General features: G+C 42.4%; 1 protein-coding gene across 1 annotated transcript; it reads right to left on the reverse strand.

Annotated features, from left to right (window-relative positions):
• Window positions 1-269: 269 nt before the first annotated feature.
• Window positions 270-19806, reverse strand: rims3 (regulating synaptic membrane exocytosis 3; the record flags this gene model as incomplete). Its single annotated transcript, XM_080515490.1, has 6 exons — window positions 270-482; window positions 689-828; window positions 933-1034; window positions 1512-1624; window positions 1798-1939; window positions 19542-19806. 6 exons carry the CDS (start codon window positions 19804-19806, stop codon window positions 270-272), a joined length of 975 nt encoding a protein of 324 aa, XP_080371616.1.
• Between the last annotated feature and the right edge of the window lie 711 nt (window positions 19807-20517).

A 20517-nucleotide genomic window follows, 5' to 3' on the forward strand; every position in this document is an offset into this window, starting at 1 on the left:
ACTGTGAGAAGGATTTCAGACTGTGTAATCCACAAGTGATGGCAACGGCAGCTTGTTTTTTTTGTGTGTGTGGGTGTGTGTGATGTTTGCATGTTGAGTGTGTGTTTCTGCAAGGATGCATATGGGTGTGCACACGCGTGTGTGTGTGTGTGTGTGTATATGCCTACCTGTCTCTTGCGCTTCAAATACAGTCATTGTGTATATACAGTACGTGTGTCTGTGTCTGCACGACTGCCTTGCGCTTGTGCGTGTGGATGTCTCCGCCGTGTCTAGGTGCACGAGGGGCTGGTGGCGCTCTCCAGGGAGGACTGCGAGAGGCGTCTGGTGAGGGGTCCGATGCTGGGGTCTGCCAGGGAGGAGGTAGGGAACAGCTTGTACCAGCCGCTGACTGTGGCAGACAGGTCCAAGTCCTCCAGGAGGATCTGGGCCATTCCCATGAAGCACTTGTTGTCCATACGCCCGTAATCCCCCCAAACTATTACCTGAAGGAGAGATGACATTGAGTTGTGTGTGTGTGTGTGTGTATATATTTCTTCCAAAGCATGCACATTACCTGACCTTTGACAGGAAGAATTCTGCAGAATCACCCATTACAATCGTTGCAAAATATGTGACAATGTCCAACATAAGAGTACCTTACTATCAAGTATTGAATAATAAATGCTCATTGAATAGAAAAGAAAGATACCTGTAGCACTTTGCCCTGAGGACTCTCGTCAAACAACAAAGCCTGCTGGTAGGTGGGGTCCAGATTTCTTTTCACGACTTTGGTTTTCTTCTTGGCCAAACACACACCGTTCTCCAGAACATAAACCTTCACATAGGTTGCTGCAGAATGAATGAAAGGCAAAATGCAATTAAGCTTCAGCACAGGCTGGAAAGTTGCCATGTGTGGGACATTGTAGCTTGTTTGATGGAGTGAAGGGGAGCACCTGGTATGTTCTTGGAACCCGGTTTGGGGATCAACCCTCTGGCCTGGTTGACCTCCACTTCGAGCTGCCCTCCTCTGTCAACCATGCCCACATTAACATCCCCTGTAGAGAGAAACGTCATTACAAAAGTCCCAATCCCCCCCCCCCAAAAAAAACCCCCTTAAGAATGGCTGTTTTAAATACAGCTAAACTCATTGAACAGATTGACTTGAAGATGCAATAGGCAGTGTTTGACACTAGAGGGCCACACTGAGCTATAAAAACTGTTGACGAGCAGGTAAGGAAGAGCACGCCTCTCAGTGTAGTTGTTTTTCAGAAAATGACCTCTTTGTATTAAAGATTTAAAACGTATGCAAGAATAACCTAATCCGTACTGAGTACAGATTAATGTTTATGTGCTATTTCTAGATGCTGCAGTGCATCGAAGCATTTCTATGCGGGGGGAAGAGGTTATAAAGTTCTGAAATTAAAGAGATTTGTGTTGCAGGTTTCTTGAAGCACGAGTTTGTGAGATCTTGCTCTGGAATCTAAACCTCAACTCAAGGAAAGGGGGAAGATCTGCCTGACTTATGGTCTTACCCATGGAGGGTGTAGCTAGTGTTTGCCGGCCCACGATCTGAGCGGGGCCCAGTCCGTCCAGAAAGTCACTGAACTGGCTCTCAGGCCCCAGGCGTGTTGTAGGGAAGACAAACCTGAGAGAGAGAGACCGAAAGAGAAAGAGAGAGAGAGAGATATGAGGATGTTTGGATGAATGACTGCAGGGATGTATGCATGGACAGACGACTATCGTGGTCATAGGCCGACATCCTGAAGCGCATGATGGATGGATGGATGATGGATGGATGGATGCGTGCTGGACACTCACGTTCCATCGGAGCTATTGGAGTTGGTGCTGCCATCTGTGGAATCCTTGCTGCCCTGCCGTGTTACCCGGTTCCTCATCTCGACAGCGATGCCAGTCTCCGTGCTCCTCCGGATGGTGCTACGAAGCTTCTTCGTCCCAGCGTCTAGAAAAAAATAAAAAACAGAGGTCACAGTGCCTTGTTTAAAGCGGGATAATCCACTGAGCGTGATAAGCAGGGGGAAGTTATAGAGCCGTCTGATAAGGAAGTCAGGTATTACACAGGCCCAGCAATGATAAGCCCCTCATATCCACCTGCTGCTCGACATATGAAATGAATCTCAAAATGAGGTGACCTTTCACAAGCTTCAGAAGCTTTTATTGCTTTTTTTTTTTTTTTGGAGGGGGTGGGTGTTTCAAAACCACCTTTTTAAATCTACTTACCCGCAGGACAAGGGAATTCAAGCTCGCTTTGAGAACATCCTATTTATTTTGAGGCAAGTTCACTCAAGCAAAGTCTCACCGAATATCCACCGGGATGTCCCTGCGCTATTGAAATATCGTTCCACTTCGCAGGTATCACTACGGTCCTTTTTTTTTTTTAAACAAGTAAAGCTCATTTCACAACGGCTGCAGTGAAGAAGGGGCCCACTAAGACCTTAAGGGGGACTCCTGAGCCTTGACTTGTGAGGGAAATGCACATAAACTGGCAGTGCGAGGATAGCGGTGGGTGGCAGGGGAGAAATGAAGTCAGGACAATGAGTGCAGAAGACGAGCGGGGCGAGCGGAGTGTTTAGGCTTTACAGTCCTGCTGACGCTGGGAGAACGCGAGCGAGCTCGGGAGAAGAAGCTTTCAGGACATCATCCTTTGTAATGGTACGCCGCGTCTCCGTGTGACTGGACATGTGAGGGGGAAAAAAAAAAAAGAAGTACGAGGCCACAGTCGAAGAGATTTAGGTTGAGGATTTGACATGTAAACTTCTGCACTCTTTTTTTGATGACTTCCAACCTGGTCTCAGTGTTTTTATCAAAACTGTATATAAGAGTTCGCAGGGTTCGGAGAGACGTCATAGAAGGGCAGGCACTTTCTCACACATTTTATAAATACATCCCAAAACCTTGCAAGTCCTTAAATTGGAATTATCACGCAAAAATCAATCATATCCAGAGTAAACCCAAGACCTTAGTGTGTACAGATGTGCTGATCATCTTTCTCAGCTTTTCTTCACATTATGGGCACATTTTCTACCCGAGGACTGCAGCAACCGTGAGTTTTCTGTCCTTAGCACCAATTTCAGCTTGATTTTTTCACAGTTACTGAATGATTTCAGTTAATTCTGCAAGGATTTACATCGGTGGTTGAATTGCACTCCTAATGTATAGCATTCTGTTTCAACAATGGTTTTGAAACAAAAGTAATTAGTTACTTGCAGAAAGAAACGCAAATCGTCTCTCTATATGAGGACGTCTTAATGTGCACAGAACTGTCACTGTGGGTCACTCAAGTGACTGATTAATGAATTAGACTGAGTGAAATAGTAACCAAACAGAAATCAGCTTGCGTTAGTGCCAAATCAGCTTTCCAACTGTTTCAGTAAACATACTGTATGTAAATAGTAACAAACGAGGTGACATGTGATGTTTCAGTGACACCTTATTCCCAGCACTGTTTACTATTGTAATCCTTAGTTGAGGGACTTTTACAAAAAAATGTATTGAGAGATAAAAAAAAAAAGTACCAATAACTACATTAACTGAGTTTAGACTACTACTAAAACCAACACTTACTTCAACTTTGCTGTTGACATTGGGTTTTTTTTAACAACATTTTAGTAAAAACCAAAGTAAAAAAATGCTGAAATAGATTATATATGACAAATTAAGTGAAACAAATCCTCCACGACAACCAACAAAGCATTATAAAAGCAGAAAGTTCTCTTTCGATGTGAGAAAAAAACAGCATTGGAAGAAATAAAAATGTCATGCTGACACAATTCAGCCCAGCGTGCATTCACACCTCATGAGAACAACCTGGCCTGCAGGGTGACAGTTCAGTGGCACACGAGGATGAGAAAGCAGTTTAGAGCCGACGTGTATGTCAGCACTGTTTGGTTTTTAATATCTTGGACAATGTTTTAATGATTATTATGATTAAATGTTGGAGCAAGAAATATATGCTTTGACTTTTCTTTATTGAACTTGTTGATTTCAGTGTGAAATCACTGATTATTATCACAGCCAGCTGGACATTTTGCTTTTGTCGTAGTTGTGGTGGAAGCTTGTACATCTCTCCTCGACAAGAGTCTGGGTGGTTTGGCGGTGCAGTGAAGCCACCAGAGCGTACTCTTAACAAGCAGTTGCTCATTGTTGCCAGTTTAGTGCACACCCAGGTACAGTCGTCCCACTTCATTAGCCTGAGCAACTCCAGTCTCATTAAACATCCTCGCCATGTTGCCTGTCTCATCGCCATGACAACAGCAGACACCCCGCATCATCGCCATCACTATGGCAATAAACACACGGCGCACAAAGCCACTTTGACAAGACTTTGGAGGGTTGGCGAGACGAAGAGGGAAGGCTGTGAAGGATGAAGAGTGAAGGACAAATGTCGAAAAAGTGATGGGTGAAAAGGGAGATGGGCTTGATAGGGACCCGAGGGTGCTGGAGACGAGGAGAGGGGTGCTGCCTTCTGCTGCCTTCTATTTATAATCCTGCAGAAAGGGTGTGTGTGTGTATGTGTGTGTAGCATGACACCCAGACAAACTCCATGCACTCCCCGCTGCCATGACAACCCCCGCCCTCAGATGTGGACCCAGACGATGCCACCTGAGACAACCGGCGCCATGGCGACAGGGCTCATCCTCCATCACTTCCCCAAATTCATTTATCGAGGCAACACTTCAGTGGAACTCCAGCAATTCAGGATGGAGGGAAAAGAAAAAAAAAACGGGGGAAAAAAATGGGCTCACGCCTCCACAGCAACGCTCACCCCAACACTGCCCCTGCTCATAATTCAACCACAAGGATCTGTAAAATAAAAACTGTTCATGGCTTTTCTCCAAACATAATTGGGCTACAAGTGTGCAAGAACTGTCACATGTGTTTACACCGATTGCAAATTTAACAAAACAATTATTGCATTGTGCAAGTTCCTCAAAAATGTGTATTTCATTGCACAACGTTGCACAACGTGAGCAACTGTGAGTAAGGAGTTGACAGAAACCTTTTATCTTTGTGAGGAAGTGTGGTTGACCCCGTTGCTATGTATGATGCAGTCTTTTGAAAGCTGTGATGGGTTGTTCGAGAAAGGAAGAAAGAAGAAAAAAAAGTAATGGAGAGAGTCAAATTGACCGATCAAATATGTCGGGCTGCATTAAAAACGTGTCATCAGGAAAATTATTTTATTTTTCATGATGATGAAACTCTGAACAATTAATGTAATTTGTGCACAGCTTAAAAATTATTGAACTTACCTCGCTCACGTGCCGATTATTATATGGATTAGCTTCTTGTTATCTTTTCTGTCCACGCTGGTTATTCTTACCACTGTACTTGATCTTTATGGTGGACGCAGACACAGCTGACACCAATCCCTGTGATTGGTGGAGCTCTTATGAAAAGAGATTGGATTTGGCAGGATGAGGAACAACAACGAACGGAACAAATCGGAATGGAAACCGAAAAAAGAATGAGAAAGCCCAACTGGACAGAAGAGCAGTGGCTGCTGTATGCACAGCTTGTCGTGGAGGAAAATAAAACCGTATTAAGAGGTAAAGTGGCTCGCGGGATCACTGCACAAAAGAAGAGGCAGACCTCACACTGATTTTCACCAGAGACAATATTAAGAGAAAAACATTTATTTACAGTAGAATGCAGAGCATTGTCCTTGTTTAGGTGGATTTGTTGGTTTACTGCGCTGCTTCGCTGTGTGGGAGAAGTAAGCTCGTCCCTGATGAGCTCGACTACAAACATTATTCCTGTCATTAAATCGTTGTGGTTAAATATACAGGGAACATCCTTCTTTTCCCTTTGTCTTTCCGCCATTTTGTCCGTTTAAGAAACTCTTCGGCTTCTTAAAAGTCGTCCTCGCTCCTTTTAAACGGTTTTCCACCTTAGGAGCTCTCTTAGGGCTTAAGATGCTTTGTGAATTACTTTTGCCTTAGAAAGGGAAAATTCTAAGATAAAGCTTAAAATTTGAGGAATTCTAAGATTTATTCTTTTTAGAGTGACGTCACTAAGATAATTCACAGGGGTTTAGTGAAATGGTGACCCTTAAAACAACAGCTAATGCTAAAAGTAAAAGATTGCTGGTATGTTGTACAGCGAGCTCGCGGCTATACAACTGTTGTCATGGATGACAAGGTAACCAAGTAAGAAACTAAAAAGTAGAAGCTCTTCCAAACACTCTTCACATGCTCAAACACACACGAGTCAACATTTAACTCCACGTTTATACACGTTACTCATTGGAGGAGACCCCCACCCGGCTTCTCAATCCCCCCCCCCACAATGGTGCGAAGCGCTGATCTCTTCCTTCCTATTTAATCCCCTCCTCCTCGTCTGCGCTCTCCCTCCATTCGTTTCCATGGCAATGCCTTCTGCATTGCACCAAGTGCCGGGGCCGGCATGTTCGCTCATGAGCCCATACTCTCACGCCGTGTCTTTCGTTGCTCACGTTGTCCTCTCCAGAAGCCTCGTCTCTTAATCACCGTCACCCCCTTTCCTTCTCTATTCTTCAAATAATGTTTCCCTTAATTCCTCTTGTGATTTCATTTTTTTTTTTCCTCAGCTGTTTATCATTCGCTCTTTCCTTGTGTGCTGGATTTTCTTACTCATGGCTCCTCTTTTTAACTCACATCTTTTTTTACTACTTTTACTGTCTATAGTTTTCAAGTTCTTAAGCTTTTGTCCATCTTAATCATAGGGCTCACATCTTGCCCTCCCTCCACTCCACTCTATTAATTATTTGGTGTGCTTCTTCTTCTTCTTCCTGTCCTTCTGGTAAACAAACTTTGTTATGCAATGTTAACATCAAATGCACACACACATCCTGAAAGGAGTAATTAGAGGTTGTCTGACATATATGCCGGTTGAGCAGCTAAAATAACATCATTACATAAGCTGTTGTTGCTTTATTGTGCTGGAGGAGAGAGGGATTTCTCGGGCTCTGTGTGCTACAAGGCTGTTAAAGTGTCTCCTGTAAGGCTTTCCTATGATGAGTAATACCTCAACCCTAGAAACACACTCATGAATCTCATGTGCAGTGCAGAGAGTGAAAACTGGCTTTTGTCTGCAAGAATTGTGCAAACCGCCGGTGCCACTTGTATGACAAAACGCGGCTCAGAAGCAACAAACCAAGACATACAGAGGAGAGGATCGAAAGATAGACTAGGGCAATGGGAATGGAACGAATTCATAGCTTCAGTGGTGAGAATTAATGGCAGAGAAGGAAGTAGAGAAAGGTGGGCTTATGGAAAATGCCAACAATGCAGAAAAGATGTGTATGAGACTCAGCTTCGCAGTGTGTGTATGTGTGTATGTGCGCATATCTGCTCAGTAGATCATTAAAGCTGCACTGACATTTGGTGGGAACACTGATGAAGCCTTTCTCATTATATGCTGTAATATAGGAAGCTGTTTTTAGACTCCCTGGCTGCGCCGACATGCCTATTGGATGCACCGGTGACGGCAACGATCCGCCACGCATAGCAACAGTAACCAAGCATGGGTGATGGAGATGAAAGATCTGTTGTGGTATCTTTACCACCGGACCCCTCTCTAAATTTGAACAAAAGACAAATACAAAAGTAGAAGCTGGAGTTTGAAAACGCATTTGCACAGCATAGTGTACGGGTTTAGGAGCGGACTAGTTTCTTCCCCCCTTGAAAACTGTTTTATAGCACAGGTGCTACTATTTTGATACATTTTTGCAATCACTTCCTGGGGATGTTTGCATGTTTCTTCTATTTAAACTTTACATTTTCCAAATTCATTCACTCTCTTGAAATAAAAATGTCACACCTGGACAAAAACTCCAGTACATTGGTTCATCTACAGTGAAGTCTGTGTTGAGAAAGACTGATATAAGTTTTGACAAGCTCAGAGAGCAATTTTAGGTCAGAAACTCAATGATTCTGAACGGAAATTTCAGTTTGGCTCCGTGCGTCGTGACATTTTTGTATTCACGGTATATTTGCATAATCTAATATCCAATATCTCATCGTCACCATGTTAACATGTGCAATTTAGACATGTTACGCAAAACACTGAACTGTGAGATATTCCATTTTCCTGCCCTGCATTCAAATCTCTAAGCATAAATACATCATCATTGACTTCAATGTTTGTATTTTTGTTCATCTACTTGTTATTGCAGTCTTGAACTACATTATTGTATTCTCAAATAATCTGATAAAGAGGAAAGCTATAATTCAGAGAAAGTGTGATCATTCCAAGTTCACAACTAAAAGCACAAAGCACCATTAGTTTAGAAGAAAACAGAAACAGCCAAAAACAGTCAACCAAATACAGGAAAATTTCAGGACCTCAGCGGCAAATGAAACAACATATTAAATCTATTTTCTTCAATTTGCACCAACAGTGAAAAAAGTGAGCTTTTGGGCAAATTCTTGCACCGAACCACTTTCTCCAGTTCTGACAGCATCAATTTATTGCAGAGAAAAAGTAGTGTTGAAGGAGTGTTGTAAAACCTGAAAGCACAAAGTACCGTGACTGTGGAGATTATTAGAGGCAGCATGTATAATGTGAGTGTTCTCAATCTTCTTAGTTGGCTCTTGGCAGAAGGCAAATGGACAAAACTCCCTGATTTTTGAAGTATTCATGTTAAAGGACAAGCAGTTTTGTTGCCAATAGAACATAATGGCAGTAGTTCAGCATAAAGCCTCTTATTCAGAGTGTAATTACTTATTTCTGAATCTTGGCATGCATCTTTTTATTCAGAAGAACCGCAGTGATTTTCTGTTCTTTTCCTCCATAATTTACGCTTATTATTAGACACCACCAGTGCCCCTCGTTTCCGTTAAGTTAACTCTTTAACTCCAACGGAGCATGCAAAAAACAAATAAGCGTAGTCTAGTGTTACTCTGTCTTTAATGATAATGCAAGGGGATTAAACAAATGTAATTTCCTGTGTTGTCCTTGTGCAAGCATGTCCGTGTGTGCGTGTGCGTGGATATGTCAAAGAATTACACTAACAGCTCAGGCAGGGACATGCGCCTGGGAGTGGTCAACATAAAGCGATTAGCCTTTTGCAGCGCCACGTTGTATAGGAAATGATTTCTAGAAATCGAAAGCCCTCATGTGCGGCAGGATGTCTGTCGGCGCATTAATATGCCACACGTCTCATGGCAATCTGCTCCTCTCTAATGGCAATTAATTACAATGAGGAAAAGAGTAATCTGATTTCGGTGTAATTTCCTCTTGATTACTCGACTGTGTGGCTGGCGACCGGCCGATGGAAGATGACAGAACAAGTGAAGGAAGAGAGAGGGAAATAACATCGGACAAAACCTTTGCTCGCCCTTTAGATATGATTTTTATCTTAAAAGGGCTAAATACTTGTGATATATATATATATATATATATATATATATATATATATATATATATATATATATATATATATGTATACACGTACACATATATATTTATCGCAAACTCACAACTTTTCTATGTCAGTTTGAAAGTCAATAACAATTCTCACATGAATTGATCAGAAGGGGAAGTTGTCTCTGTGTCTGACACATGCTTCACACTCCCTCTTCTTGAGGGAAGATAATGTTTTGGTCTGAAAACCAGAGCTAAATCTCTTGTTCAGGTTTTCCTGCAGTGCAGCAGCAGCAACAGCCTCCATGAAGCAGAATCACAAATCAATCTGCTTCTATGTTCGCATTGGCTGAGGCAGAATGCTTGGTGTGTGTCCGTGTGTGTGTGTGTGTGTGTGTGTGTGTGTGTGTGTGTGTGTGTGTGTGTGTGTGTGTGTGTGTGTGTGTGTGTGTGTGTGTGTATGGTTCCTATGCTCCCAGTCCAGGTTTGTATATCTTTCAGGTAAGTGTGTGTTTACCGCACTCTACGAGGAGAGGTGTGGTAATAACATCTTGATTATAAGTATCGTGCACACACACACACACACACACACACACACACACACACACACACACACACGATGACTCATCTCACATACTTCAGCTCAGTGAGGGTGATTGCCTGTTAAAGCCTCGTCGGGGTGCCACTAAGTGCTCTTGTTTAACAACAACCAAGGTTGCTCAATTTGAGAGCTTTTCACTCAATTTCTGTATTTACCATATCAGGCAACATGTTAAAAAAAATGTTTTACCTAAAAATACAAATGATAAAAAACACCCGAGTGGTTTTGTGATTAAATAATTTTATAACCTGTTCAAACATTCAAAGTTGTGTGTGCTTTCAATATTGTGGAGGAACAAAATGAGGCAATATGAGATATTTAGTTTTGCTCACGCGCTGAAGAAAGAGAGGAACAGTGTAATTTTATTATCAACGCTGAAAATAATATAAGCAAATACTGCACATCGATGCAGGGATATTTTACTGTGTACTTTGTGTTTTTATAGGTGGATGATTGAAATCACCTTACTGCCCACAAAAGCGATGTGAGAAAATAAATTCAACAATAAATTTAAATGACAGTAAGCACCGCGTAGTATTGTGTTCATTCAACTTGTGCATGGCGGAGAAAGAGGGAAAATTAAGTCATGTGCTGCACATGTGTATTCTTGTTGATACCTCCAATGGGAGGCACTGTATCAGCAAACGTTCCCTGAAAACCTTGAGTTTAAAGACTGGGTGACAACATGAGTTGTCTGGACTTGCAAAACAAAACAAAAAAGTTAAAACCTCAGTAGTTTCATATTGTTCAAACACACCACTAGCCAAAAGTGCAAATTTGTAAAAAAAACAACCAAAATCAATAAATGAACTGACTTCACAGTGATAATTGTCAAATATGACCTTAAAATGGTCGATTTGATGAAGAGAAAATTGACTGCAAAACGTCAGAGTTGAATTTCAAGATATATATATATATATATATATATATATATATATGAAGTAACACATCGAAAAAGTTGCTTTTTAAACCACTTTTGAAGTCGGATCTGGCTTCGACGTACCGCTTTACATGCAGAGGAGACACACGGTTACACAATGGCAGACATGTAGTCACAAAGGAAGACACAGCTGAATGGTTCACCGGTCCGTCTGGCTAAGAATAGAGCGCGGATGAGCTGGTGGGCGTGATTGAGAAAACACGATAGACGGCGCGAGTGAAAGCGAGAGCAGAGGAGATGGAGATGAAGATGAAGATGAAGATGAAGGTGAGGCAGATAAAGTGGAGGGAACATTAAGATGCCAGCTGGCTGCGGGACGGGGGGGGGGGGCAGTGGAGGGATGAGAGACAGAAAGAGGAGAGAAGGTGATCACCGGTCAGCTGAGCCAGTGTTTGGCAGCCTCCGGGAGCACCGGTGGGGCAGAGAAAGCTTTCGGGAACATGAGTAAGGGTTCACTTTGTAGGTGTCAGGAGAGCTTGTGACTCAATGTGCTTCAAAGGGGGGGAGGCGGGGGAGCTAAAGGTGGCCTGAAAATACAACAAAGCGGCAGTCTCGTCTGAAGCAGGAATAAAAAGATTGTTCGATTAGTCACAGCAAACTCTAAATAGCAATCACAGCTATTCATAGCAGTACAGGTACAGTGCGGGGATTCAAGGAGCGTGTGTAATGTATAGCTTTGTAATTCACTGCAGCTCATTTTGTTCTGCCTCCTTTCGGCCCGTTTGACGTGCAAGAATTCCTCCGTCGAGGTGAATTTCCCCTCAAAAGGATCCGATCACCGTAAAGCTTTCCAAAACGTCTCTGCCAAAATTCCTACAGCATGGTTTCTCGCTGTGACTCACAAGTGGAGCTAGAAGTAGGGCATGAATGAGTCACCCTGAGAAAACAGCGCGATTCTTCAAACGCCAGGTCTACTGTTTATTGTACAGTTAAATAGTCCGGAGGACACGCAGAGACCGGGCATCAGAAACCGACGGGCCAGTCAGCAACCCACGATGAAAAAGAGCCGTTAATGAGCAGTGATATCGTTCCCCGAGTGAAGCCGATACAAAGCGCACTCGGTAATGAAGGAGGAACTGAAACAAAAGAGGACAATTTCCAAAAACTGAGAGGTTGATTTGCACAGAAACTGAGCCTTTCAGAAGTATGTATTCCTGGCTATCTCCCCTCTGCATCACATCTGCCTGTCTGCTGTTATGCGGAGGAGGACAAGGTCCACATTCAGAGTATTTACTAAACTACAAAAAGACTTTTTAATGCACATTGAAGTCAAAGCAAACTGATAAAAGAACAGCCTCGGCTAAACATACAGCAGATGGCCGAGATATGTAGAGTGCAGTGGCAAAAAGAGACAAAGAAACTATAGAGGCAGATTTGCAGTTAATAGTAGAAGCAACATCTGTGCTGGTATCAAAAAATATGAGTTTTTCTACTACAAACAGAATCACAAAATATATTGGCACAGGAGCAGACCTCAATAATGTTGGATTACCGCCTTGTCCTTTTGTGAGTGATAATGGCCGAGACCTCAAGAAAGACGCTTTAAAAAAAAACCTTCTGAATTGTACAGTCATGCAAATAGACTTTGTGCGTGCATGCATTTTGCAGGTGATGTATGGAAAATGACATCACACACAAACAAGAAGTTTGAAATAAGGGTTTTTTGCACAAGTCTCTCTCTCTCTCTCTCACTCACTCTCATCTCAAACAGAATAAGAAATCGGTGCAGAGATGGACATAACTCTCAGTTTTATGTTCCTGCTGCACAAACAAAAAAAAACCCAGAGTCAGAATTTGTTTAAGAAGCAAACTAACAAAGGCCCTTTTCCAGTGTCAGATATGTTTTCCATCTTCGTCTGAATAGTAGCCGCAGCACCACTGTAGAAACAAACACATGGAAAAGTTAAACCGATCGAAAGTGAAGTTGAGAAAACAAAAAGAATGTGTGTCGAGTGCACAGAGGAAGCTAAATGGAGCTGGGAGGGGGGATTGAGTGTGAATGTGAACCAGCCAAACAAATACAGCAACACATAGACATGTGTAAACCAGATTATTTTCTTTCTTTTTTTTTCTTTTTTTTTTTTTACTGGGATTCTCACATGCACACAAACACAAGCAAATGCATACATCTCTGCCTGGTTTGCTTTTATCCAATTCTCCTGGTGCACTTGAATCTCATCATCGGTGCATGTTTGAGTAGGAGCTGTGTCTCTGGGTGCAGACTGTCAGTGTACCGGAGAGCCGCTCTGCTGGCCCCGCGTTCACAGCTACGGATAAACCTGCTCAGGAGATAAGACCGTGTTCATGCGGAGGAGTGACTCACCCATTAAACCTGGGAAATCGTTTTTTTGTGTGTGTGTGTGTGTGTGCCGCGCGCGCTTTCTCCTCACCGATACTAATAATAGCGGGGAATAAATAGAACACAGACAGAACCAAAATGCCATCCCAACGCTCGCCCGTTATAAAACCTCGAATAATAAGACGGCAGTACAGTGGGTGTCAGAGCTATGAATGGAGCGCGATGAGCAAAACTGGGGTGGATCACAGAGGAAAACATGCATGGAAATAACTTGTATGGAAGACAGGAAGCTGGATGTGCGGTATACAACATCGGTACACAAGTGTATTGTGCTTTGATGCAACAAAGACACTTGCATAACCTCAAATCTTGTATGATTTTTCACTTCCACGCTCCTGTTCAATTTTTTAATGCCGAGACAAGATGCCTGAATGTGGAAATATACATGTAAAAGCAACTTCATTATCAGAAATCCACTCTTATGTGGAAACGACAAAAACAAAACAAAACAAAAGACACTGCAGTAGCCCTTCAGTCTGAAGTATCAATGTCTGGCACTGATGGTGGCCTATAATAACGCAGAAAAAGAAATATATTACTCAATTAAGGAATGAAAACCAAGAATGTATGACATGTACAGGCTGCCTGCTGCTGCAACCAATAGAAAAGAAGAAGAAAAAGGCACACGAGCCAAAGTAACACCAGAACTGCCCTAAAATAATAATAATAATCTTTTCCTTGTACATCAATGTGACTAGAACAACCATGTAATTATTAATTCACGTACCATAGGACGTGGTAGTGTTCATAGATGATGTAGAGGATCGCATTGTTGACCTTTGCATAGTGAAGTACGTTGCAGCTGTTGTCAGTTCCGATTCAGCGGGAAACGGCATCATGAAGTGAAACGGACAGTCGTTGCCACGTTTAAGCAACACGGTCACTGTGTACCAAGCAGCAAGTACTTCCAACACGTGTGTGATCCGCGCTTAAAGACCTTCTGTGTACACACAGAGATACAGTACTTGCTCCTGCTTTGTAAAACCCACTGCTTATGTTATTAGCTCTGTGCAAAGAACCCGTTAAGCCTCACTGGGGACAAAGATGACTCGGTAAATAAGAGCGAGCTCATTTCCATGTTGCTGTTTTTTTGTTTGAAACATCATCACATCCTAAATGATGACTATTCCAAAAATTCCATATTTAAAGAGCAAATGTATGCACAAATAGCAGGGTGGGGAGGTGGTCAAGCTGGGTTTTAATGCTATTTTGATGCAAGGTTTTAAGTTAACGGCACAGTTTTTCTTGTTCGTTTCACTAAGGTTTACCATTGTGAGAAGCTTGTTTATTTTTTGCCGACCACACAGACTGCAGTAGAAACTTAATTATTTACTCATGACAAATACAAGACAACTCAGGCTCCAATAGTGTATTTTGCTTTGGATAGGCGAGTTCACGTTTCCTCTCAAATAATCCTGCCAACATTTACAAATTTTGTGCTGTTAATGACAGAATAATTAAGCAAAAGTAACCAAATAAATATGAGAATAGAACAAATATTTAGTGATATCTCTATAGAGTTTTTATGACGCTTTATGTTCGAGATTCTGTGATTTTAAAGATACTACGCAAATGTAACCTGGACAAAATGACAAAATGATTACTGGCAACACTTTCCATGCATGATGGATTAAAACCCTTAAGTGTTTAGATAAGGGGTTATAAATGTTCAAAATTACAGCAGAACCTCACGACATACATGACAACTTACAACAAAGTCAATTAAGGATTATATCTTGGTGGAGGATATAAACATTTTTGCACCTTTATGGCATAATGACAACTATATCCACACTTCCAGGACAAAATGTTATAATCTCTGGCATGACTATTAGCTTTCAGTGAAGTGGGAGCATGGTGTTAGGTCAGTAGCAATTACATGTTAATATAATACAATTATGAGATTGTATGAACAGCATTAGCTGGCTGTAAGTAGAGTCAGTCCAGAAAAGAATAATCTCAACAGTTTTTCTGCACCACTGCATCTCGATTTATTAGTTATGCGGTTACTTATGTTCAAAAATAATCACTTGAGGAACAACATAATATTCAGGACTTCAAGCCCCTCCATGAAATACTATTGTCACTGTGCTATATTGGTTTAAATCATAAAGAAAGCAGGGCCTAAAACACCATATATCAACCATATAGTATCCTTATGAAACACATTATATATCATTTTGCACACCTTTCATTAGGCCTTATGAAAGCACTCGTATACACAACAGTTTCATGTTGACTAAATAAGAGTGCAGCGAGAACATACCCTGCAGAAACTCACACCAAAACATCCTAAACACATTACCTCTTAATGGCACTTTAAGGGCGAGACTGACATAACCTGCCCCGGACTGTTTATTTGGTCTATTTTGCATCTTTCCATCTCTTGTCGGCAGCCTAAAAATCTAACAACTCGTTTATCCAATTCTTGCCAGTGACGTGTATTGAAAGTGACAAGACCGCACAACAAAAACAAACTACTACTGAACAAGATGAAGCAGCATATGATATAATAATTTATAAAAAGTTAAAACAGCCAGAGAACTTTACATCCGTTTCTCCATAAATGTTGAGCTGGATTATAAGATACCAACAAACCAGTAAAATATATCTGCTATCAATTAATAAATGCATATAGAGTTGTTTGCAAATCGTCTCTAAACACCTGTGATAATTGCTAAGAAAAAGAAGACACTTTTTAGGAACTCAAGCCGACCTGGAAGGCTCCTGGGAGTGAGCGAGCCTGCTAGTTTCTGGTAATGGTCTGCAGCCTTTCTGAAGGATTCAAAGGGAAAAAAAGTGGGATTCCACTTAGTATATGGGTGCATATTTTTTGCAACAGTATGAATATCGCTGACACAAAACGTCCTTTTTATCAATGTTTTCCGGTATTAATTTGTTTCAAGAGACCAATCCCTTGTATTGTGGTGATATGACCATGTTTGTTGGGTTTCATATCAAAGACTTTCTGTACTATTTTAAATTAAACCTAAGATGCTTGATGATAATGATATTGAGTTGAAAGATGGTTCTTTACAATGTTGAGAATATCTGCTAGTATTAGGCTTAACGTGGGTTCTCTGTTAGATTTACAGTATTACAGCTAAGCAGACTACAGCCCTCACAAATTATGTTTATTTGCATGTTTTGTAACCCAATATTAAAAATCTATCTGTCTGTGCTCCATCTGCCCAGTTTTTGAAGTCATTTCCTGTCCCGACACACCGAATGGTTTGTACCTGGACCAATACAGATTGTACAGACTTGTTCATATCTCATATCAAAGCTGTGTACCCATCAAAGGTACGCTTTGGAAATTAATTCGAAAACCTGTTGCCAGCGCAGGGTGGAGACGACCCCAAAAGAAGAGGTGTGGTATGGATGGAAAGAGACGGAAAAGTGCATGATGGCGTGATTTTGTTCCAGGCGTGATGTGTTCCTCTGGCAGCAGAGAACATCTAAATTTAGACGCACCCCTTGTCTCCCCTTCCTCCTTTCTACCTCCGCAGCTCCTTCTCAGCCACACTTCCCTCCCTCCACTGTGCTCTCCTCATCACCACAAACACACACCAAAGCCCCTGCGGAGAAAATATCGACAGCTCTCTTTGCGTCAGACAAGTGTCAGCTGAGCCCGAGTGCAGCGAGCTCTTCATGTGTGTGTGTGTAGCTTTGTCTTACTCTTACTCCAAAAATAAGGCACAAATGCTTGTGGAGCCTATATGCCAATGTAAACTTGTGCGCGTGGCCAATATTTATTACTATTGTGAGGAGCTAAACCAGTTAAGACACCCAATAAAGGTATCTACAAACATGGAGGTGTTTTGAAAGATAGAAATCAATCCTTCAGTTTAGAGTGAGAATTCAGGAAACGCATGTAAGTCAATACATGCCCCCCAAAGCCAATAAAGTGTGTGTGCGTGCATCTTCTATTCCTTTCGAGATGTATTTGATTTAAGTATGACATTGAGATGAACTTTCAGAAGTTGGGATTTGTTTGGGATTGTTTTGGGGGTTAAGGTGAGGGTGCAGGACGAGTGACAGTAACGCGTCACGATGCAAAACTTCTGCAAAGATGTGATTGGTTCGCTCCGAAACATCATTAGCTTTTTCTGGTTTGTTCCATATGCCACCACTTTTAAATAGGAGAGCCCACAAAGTACGACCACCTCGTGCCGCTAAAACACGGTTTCCAAACCATTAAGATTGTCAATACAATAGACTGCAATTTGCATCGTATCTACAGAGAAACGTGTATTTAGCGTAATTAAAGGGGTCATATTATTCAGCTTCTCTCCACTTTCACATGGGTCTCGTTGGTCCAAAAACATTGGATTGAAACTTTACTGCCCCAAATCCATTTTTTATTTCTCGATTTTCAACCAGTTGAATATTGGATTATATGAGCTGCATTCAGAATCTGCTGTGTCTGTGTGAGCTGGACTGGCTCCGCCCACACATGCTCATCTTGGAAAGAGGAGGAAGTACTTCCTTTTGTGGTGCCATGTGCCAGAGCAGAGCTAGCTAATTGTGGGAGGGTTAAAGGGAGGGGCTACCTTGAGTGGGATTGGCTAAACCCCCAATGACACTATTTTGGGTTTGATTTATGATTGGCTCGTTGGAGCAGCACACTTTTTAAAAAAATTAAACAAGCCAGGGAGAGAAGACAGACTTTGTTCACTTCTGGGGTGTCATTCCCAAGTATTGGGACACATATTACAGTTGGAAAACCATTAGAAAGTGAATTTTGCATAATATGACCCCTTTAAAGCAATCAATATTTAGATTTTCTAAATCAAGAATGAGTGGAAAAACATCCAGGAATGAGTTTCTTGACCTCTAAAGCATCATGTGAACAGGGTGTTTATCAGAACAGTAGCACTAGAGAGTGTTGGCGTTTCCACTCAGGCGCCACTGATGTACAGCATTGAGCACATGTCACTGGCAATTTAAAAGTGGGCTGAGGGTTGGTACAGAACAATGTGGCTCAAACTGAGAAAACAAAACACACTTTAGGTCAAAGTGAAAACATTAGATATGACCGTCACACGTCTCTTTTGATTAACCCAAAACTTGAGCTCATCGTCCAGAGAGATGTCCGGTTAAGACGAATTACAAAGAGAATGCCACAAATGTTTTCCTTGTTTAAGTCTCTGAAACAACCCAGACGTCACAATATGGCTCAACACAGAATTACACTCTCATAGCCGAACAGTCACAGAGCGAGAAGCACGCCGACGCGAACACGCTGTTCTGCGAAGGTCACAGTTCACTGTGCTGCGAGGAGAAACGCAGCGCGAAGAGGAAGCGTGGCCGTGAGCAACCTGCTCTCCATTGACGAGGAGAGGAGTCATTTTTTAAACGCATCGCAGTCAGTTGCATCTCGCGACCCCGCCTTGCAGCCTTCACCCACACCGAGTGTGTGACAGGTTGTTTTCTATTTACAAACCGCGAACGAGTGGGCTTGTGTTTGGCATTGCACAGCAAAGTGAGAAACAATATTTTTGCTGCATGGGCTCTGGAATGATACACAGAAGACATTTTATTAAATGTTTTGTTTGGATAGAGACAAGTTAGTTGCATAAATCCAAGCCTATGAGCGATGTTCATCCCTGGCCTCGGTGAGGTAGCGCAGCAAAACTTTCAAACACTGAAAAGGAGAGTCTGAAAATGTTCATATTTGATGCATTTTTGTGCATTCAGAGGGCAACCTAAAATGCCCTCTGAAAGCTACTCATAAACTCACTCATGCTTCATGTAATACTACTAAGAAACAGTCACTTTGCTTGCCCTGCAACATTTTTGCTGCAATCCGTGGTTTAGTTCTGGATTTCACTGCGTGAGTAGATCAATAACAATGACAGATTCTGGAGTATTGCTTATGCGGCTTATTATTTAGTATTTTACAGCACTTCATTGAAGCACTGTCATCTGCAGCACTGTCATCTGAAGCAGCGGAGATATTTCTTTCATACAGCAGCTACTGAGTGACCCTGTACAATTAAGAAAGACGTTTAAAAAGTCTTGTTTACCGTTGACTTGGAGTTGTAATCTTTGGACAATTTAAAGCCAACTATTTGGAGGCTTTGATCACAGAAAACCCGATTATTGTTTAATATTCAGCCAGCATTACAGGCAACATTACCAGAGATAAAACATGATGAGGAAAGAGAAAACATCATACTGACGTTGATTTATTAGCAATGACAGAAGTCAAAGGTAGAAAAAAACGGAGGAAGAAAAAGAACTGGCTGAAGGGTTGTAGAAGTCGAGGGGGAATAAAGTAGATCACGTTCTGAACCGACCTTGCTGGTTAAGCTGCTGTGTGCTCTTGCTCCACTGCGACAACCCCACGATGGCCACCATCTTGGCACCCAGACTAGAGCGCCGCTTCTTGTTCCCAGCCAGCGACGTGGAGTCCGGACCCCCACTGCCAGGGCTCTTCTCCAGGCTGTACATGGCCCCGGAGATGCTGGAGGAGCGCACCACGTTCCGGGCCGCCGCGCTGAGCCCGCTGAGGCCACTCATCCCGCCCGGGCTCGGCACCTCCACAGAGCTGCTGAGCATCATGGTCCCGATGGACTGGAGGGCCGATGGGCTGGGAGAGGGGGGTGGGGGGGTGGGGTGGGGGTGGGAGTGGCGAGTTGGAGCGGGTCTGAAGAAAAGGAAGGGATAGAGGACATGATGAAGAAGGAGAAGAAGAAGGGGTGAACAGTTCAATTAATAGCGGGTGTCAACAATTTCAATGGAATTCATTGCAAAGGCAGCAATAATGACTCCATCATGTCGGAGAAAACTAAATGCATATTTGATCTCCAGCACTTCTGCAAACTAAAACACAAAGAACCAGAAAGGTCAGCATGCAAGGACGGTGCAGACAGCGGCAGACTGTTCACAGACTGACACACACATACACACACACTCCTGCTGTTAAGGGGTGACCCTGTCAGCTGGCATTTGTCTTCGGTGTTTTTCTGGAGTCTTATTTTCCGTCTGACCTTAAACAGTGACACATGATAAACTCTGCAGCTCAAGTCGTCACTGCTGGACTGAATCCTGGGAGAATACCAGCCTGCGTGGGCACACACACTCGCGGAACCTTGATAAACTTTGAAATACACTGCAGCTTTGTTTGCAGAGATACAACCCTCCATGTTTATCACGGCGGACATTTTGACTTGGGGCAGCAGTGGCCTCGGGGCTCATGACTGGAAGTGGTTTAGACATCCAGAAAATTAAGAATAGGTATAAATGTTTATTTACTTTTTTAAATGCAATTAA

Source organism: Blennius ocellaris, assembly GCF_963422515.1.
Source record: "Blennius ocellaris genome assembly, chromosome: 20".
Lineage (NCBI taxonomy): Eukaryota > Metazoa > Chordata > Actinopteri > Blenniiformes > Blenniidae > Blennius > Blennius ocellaris.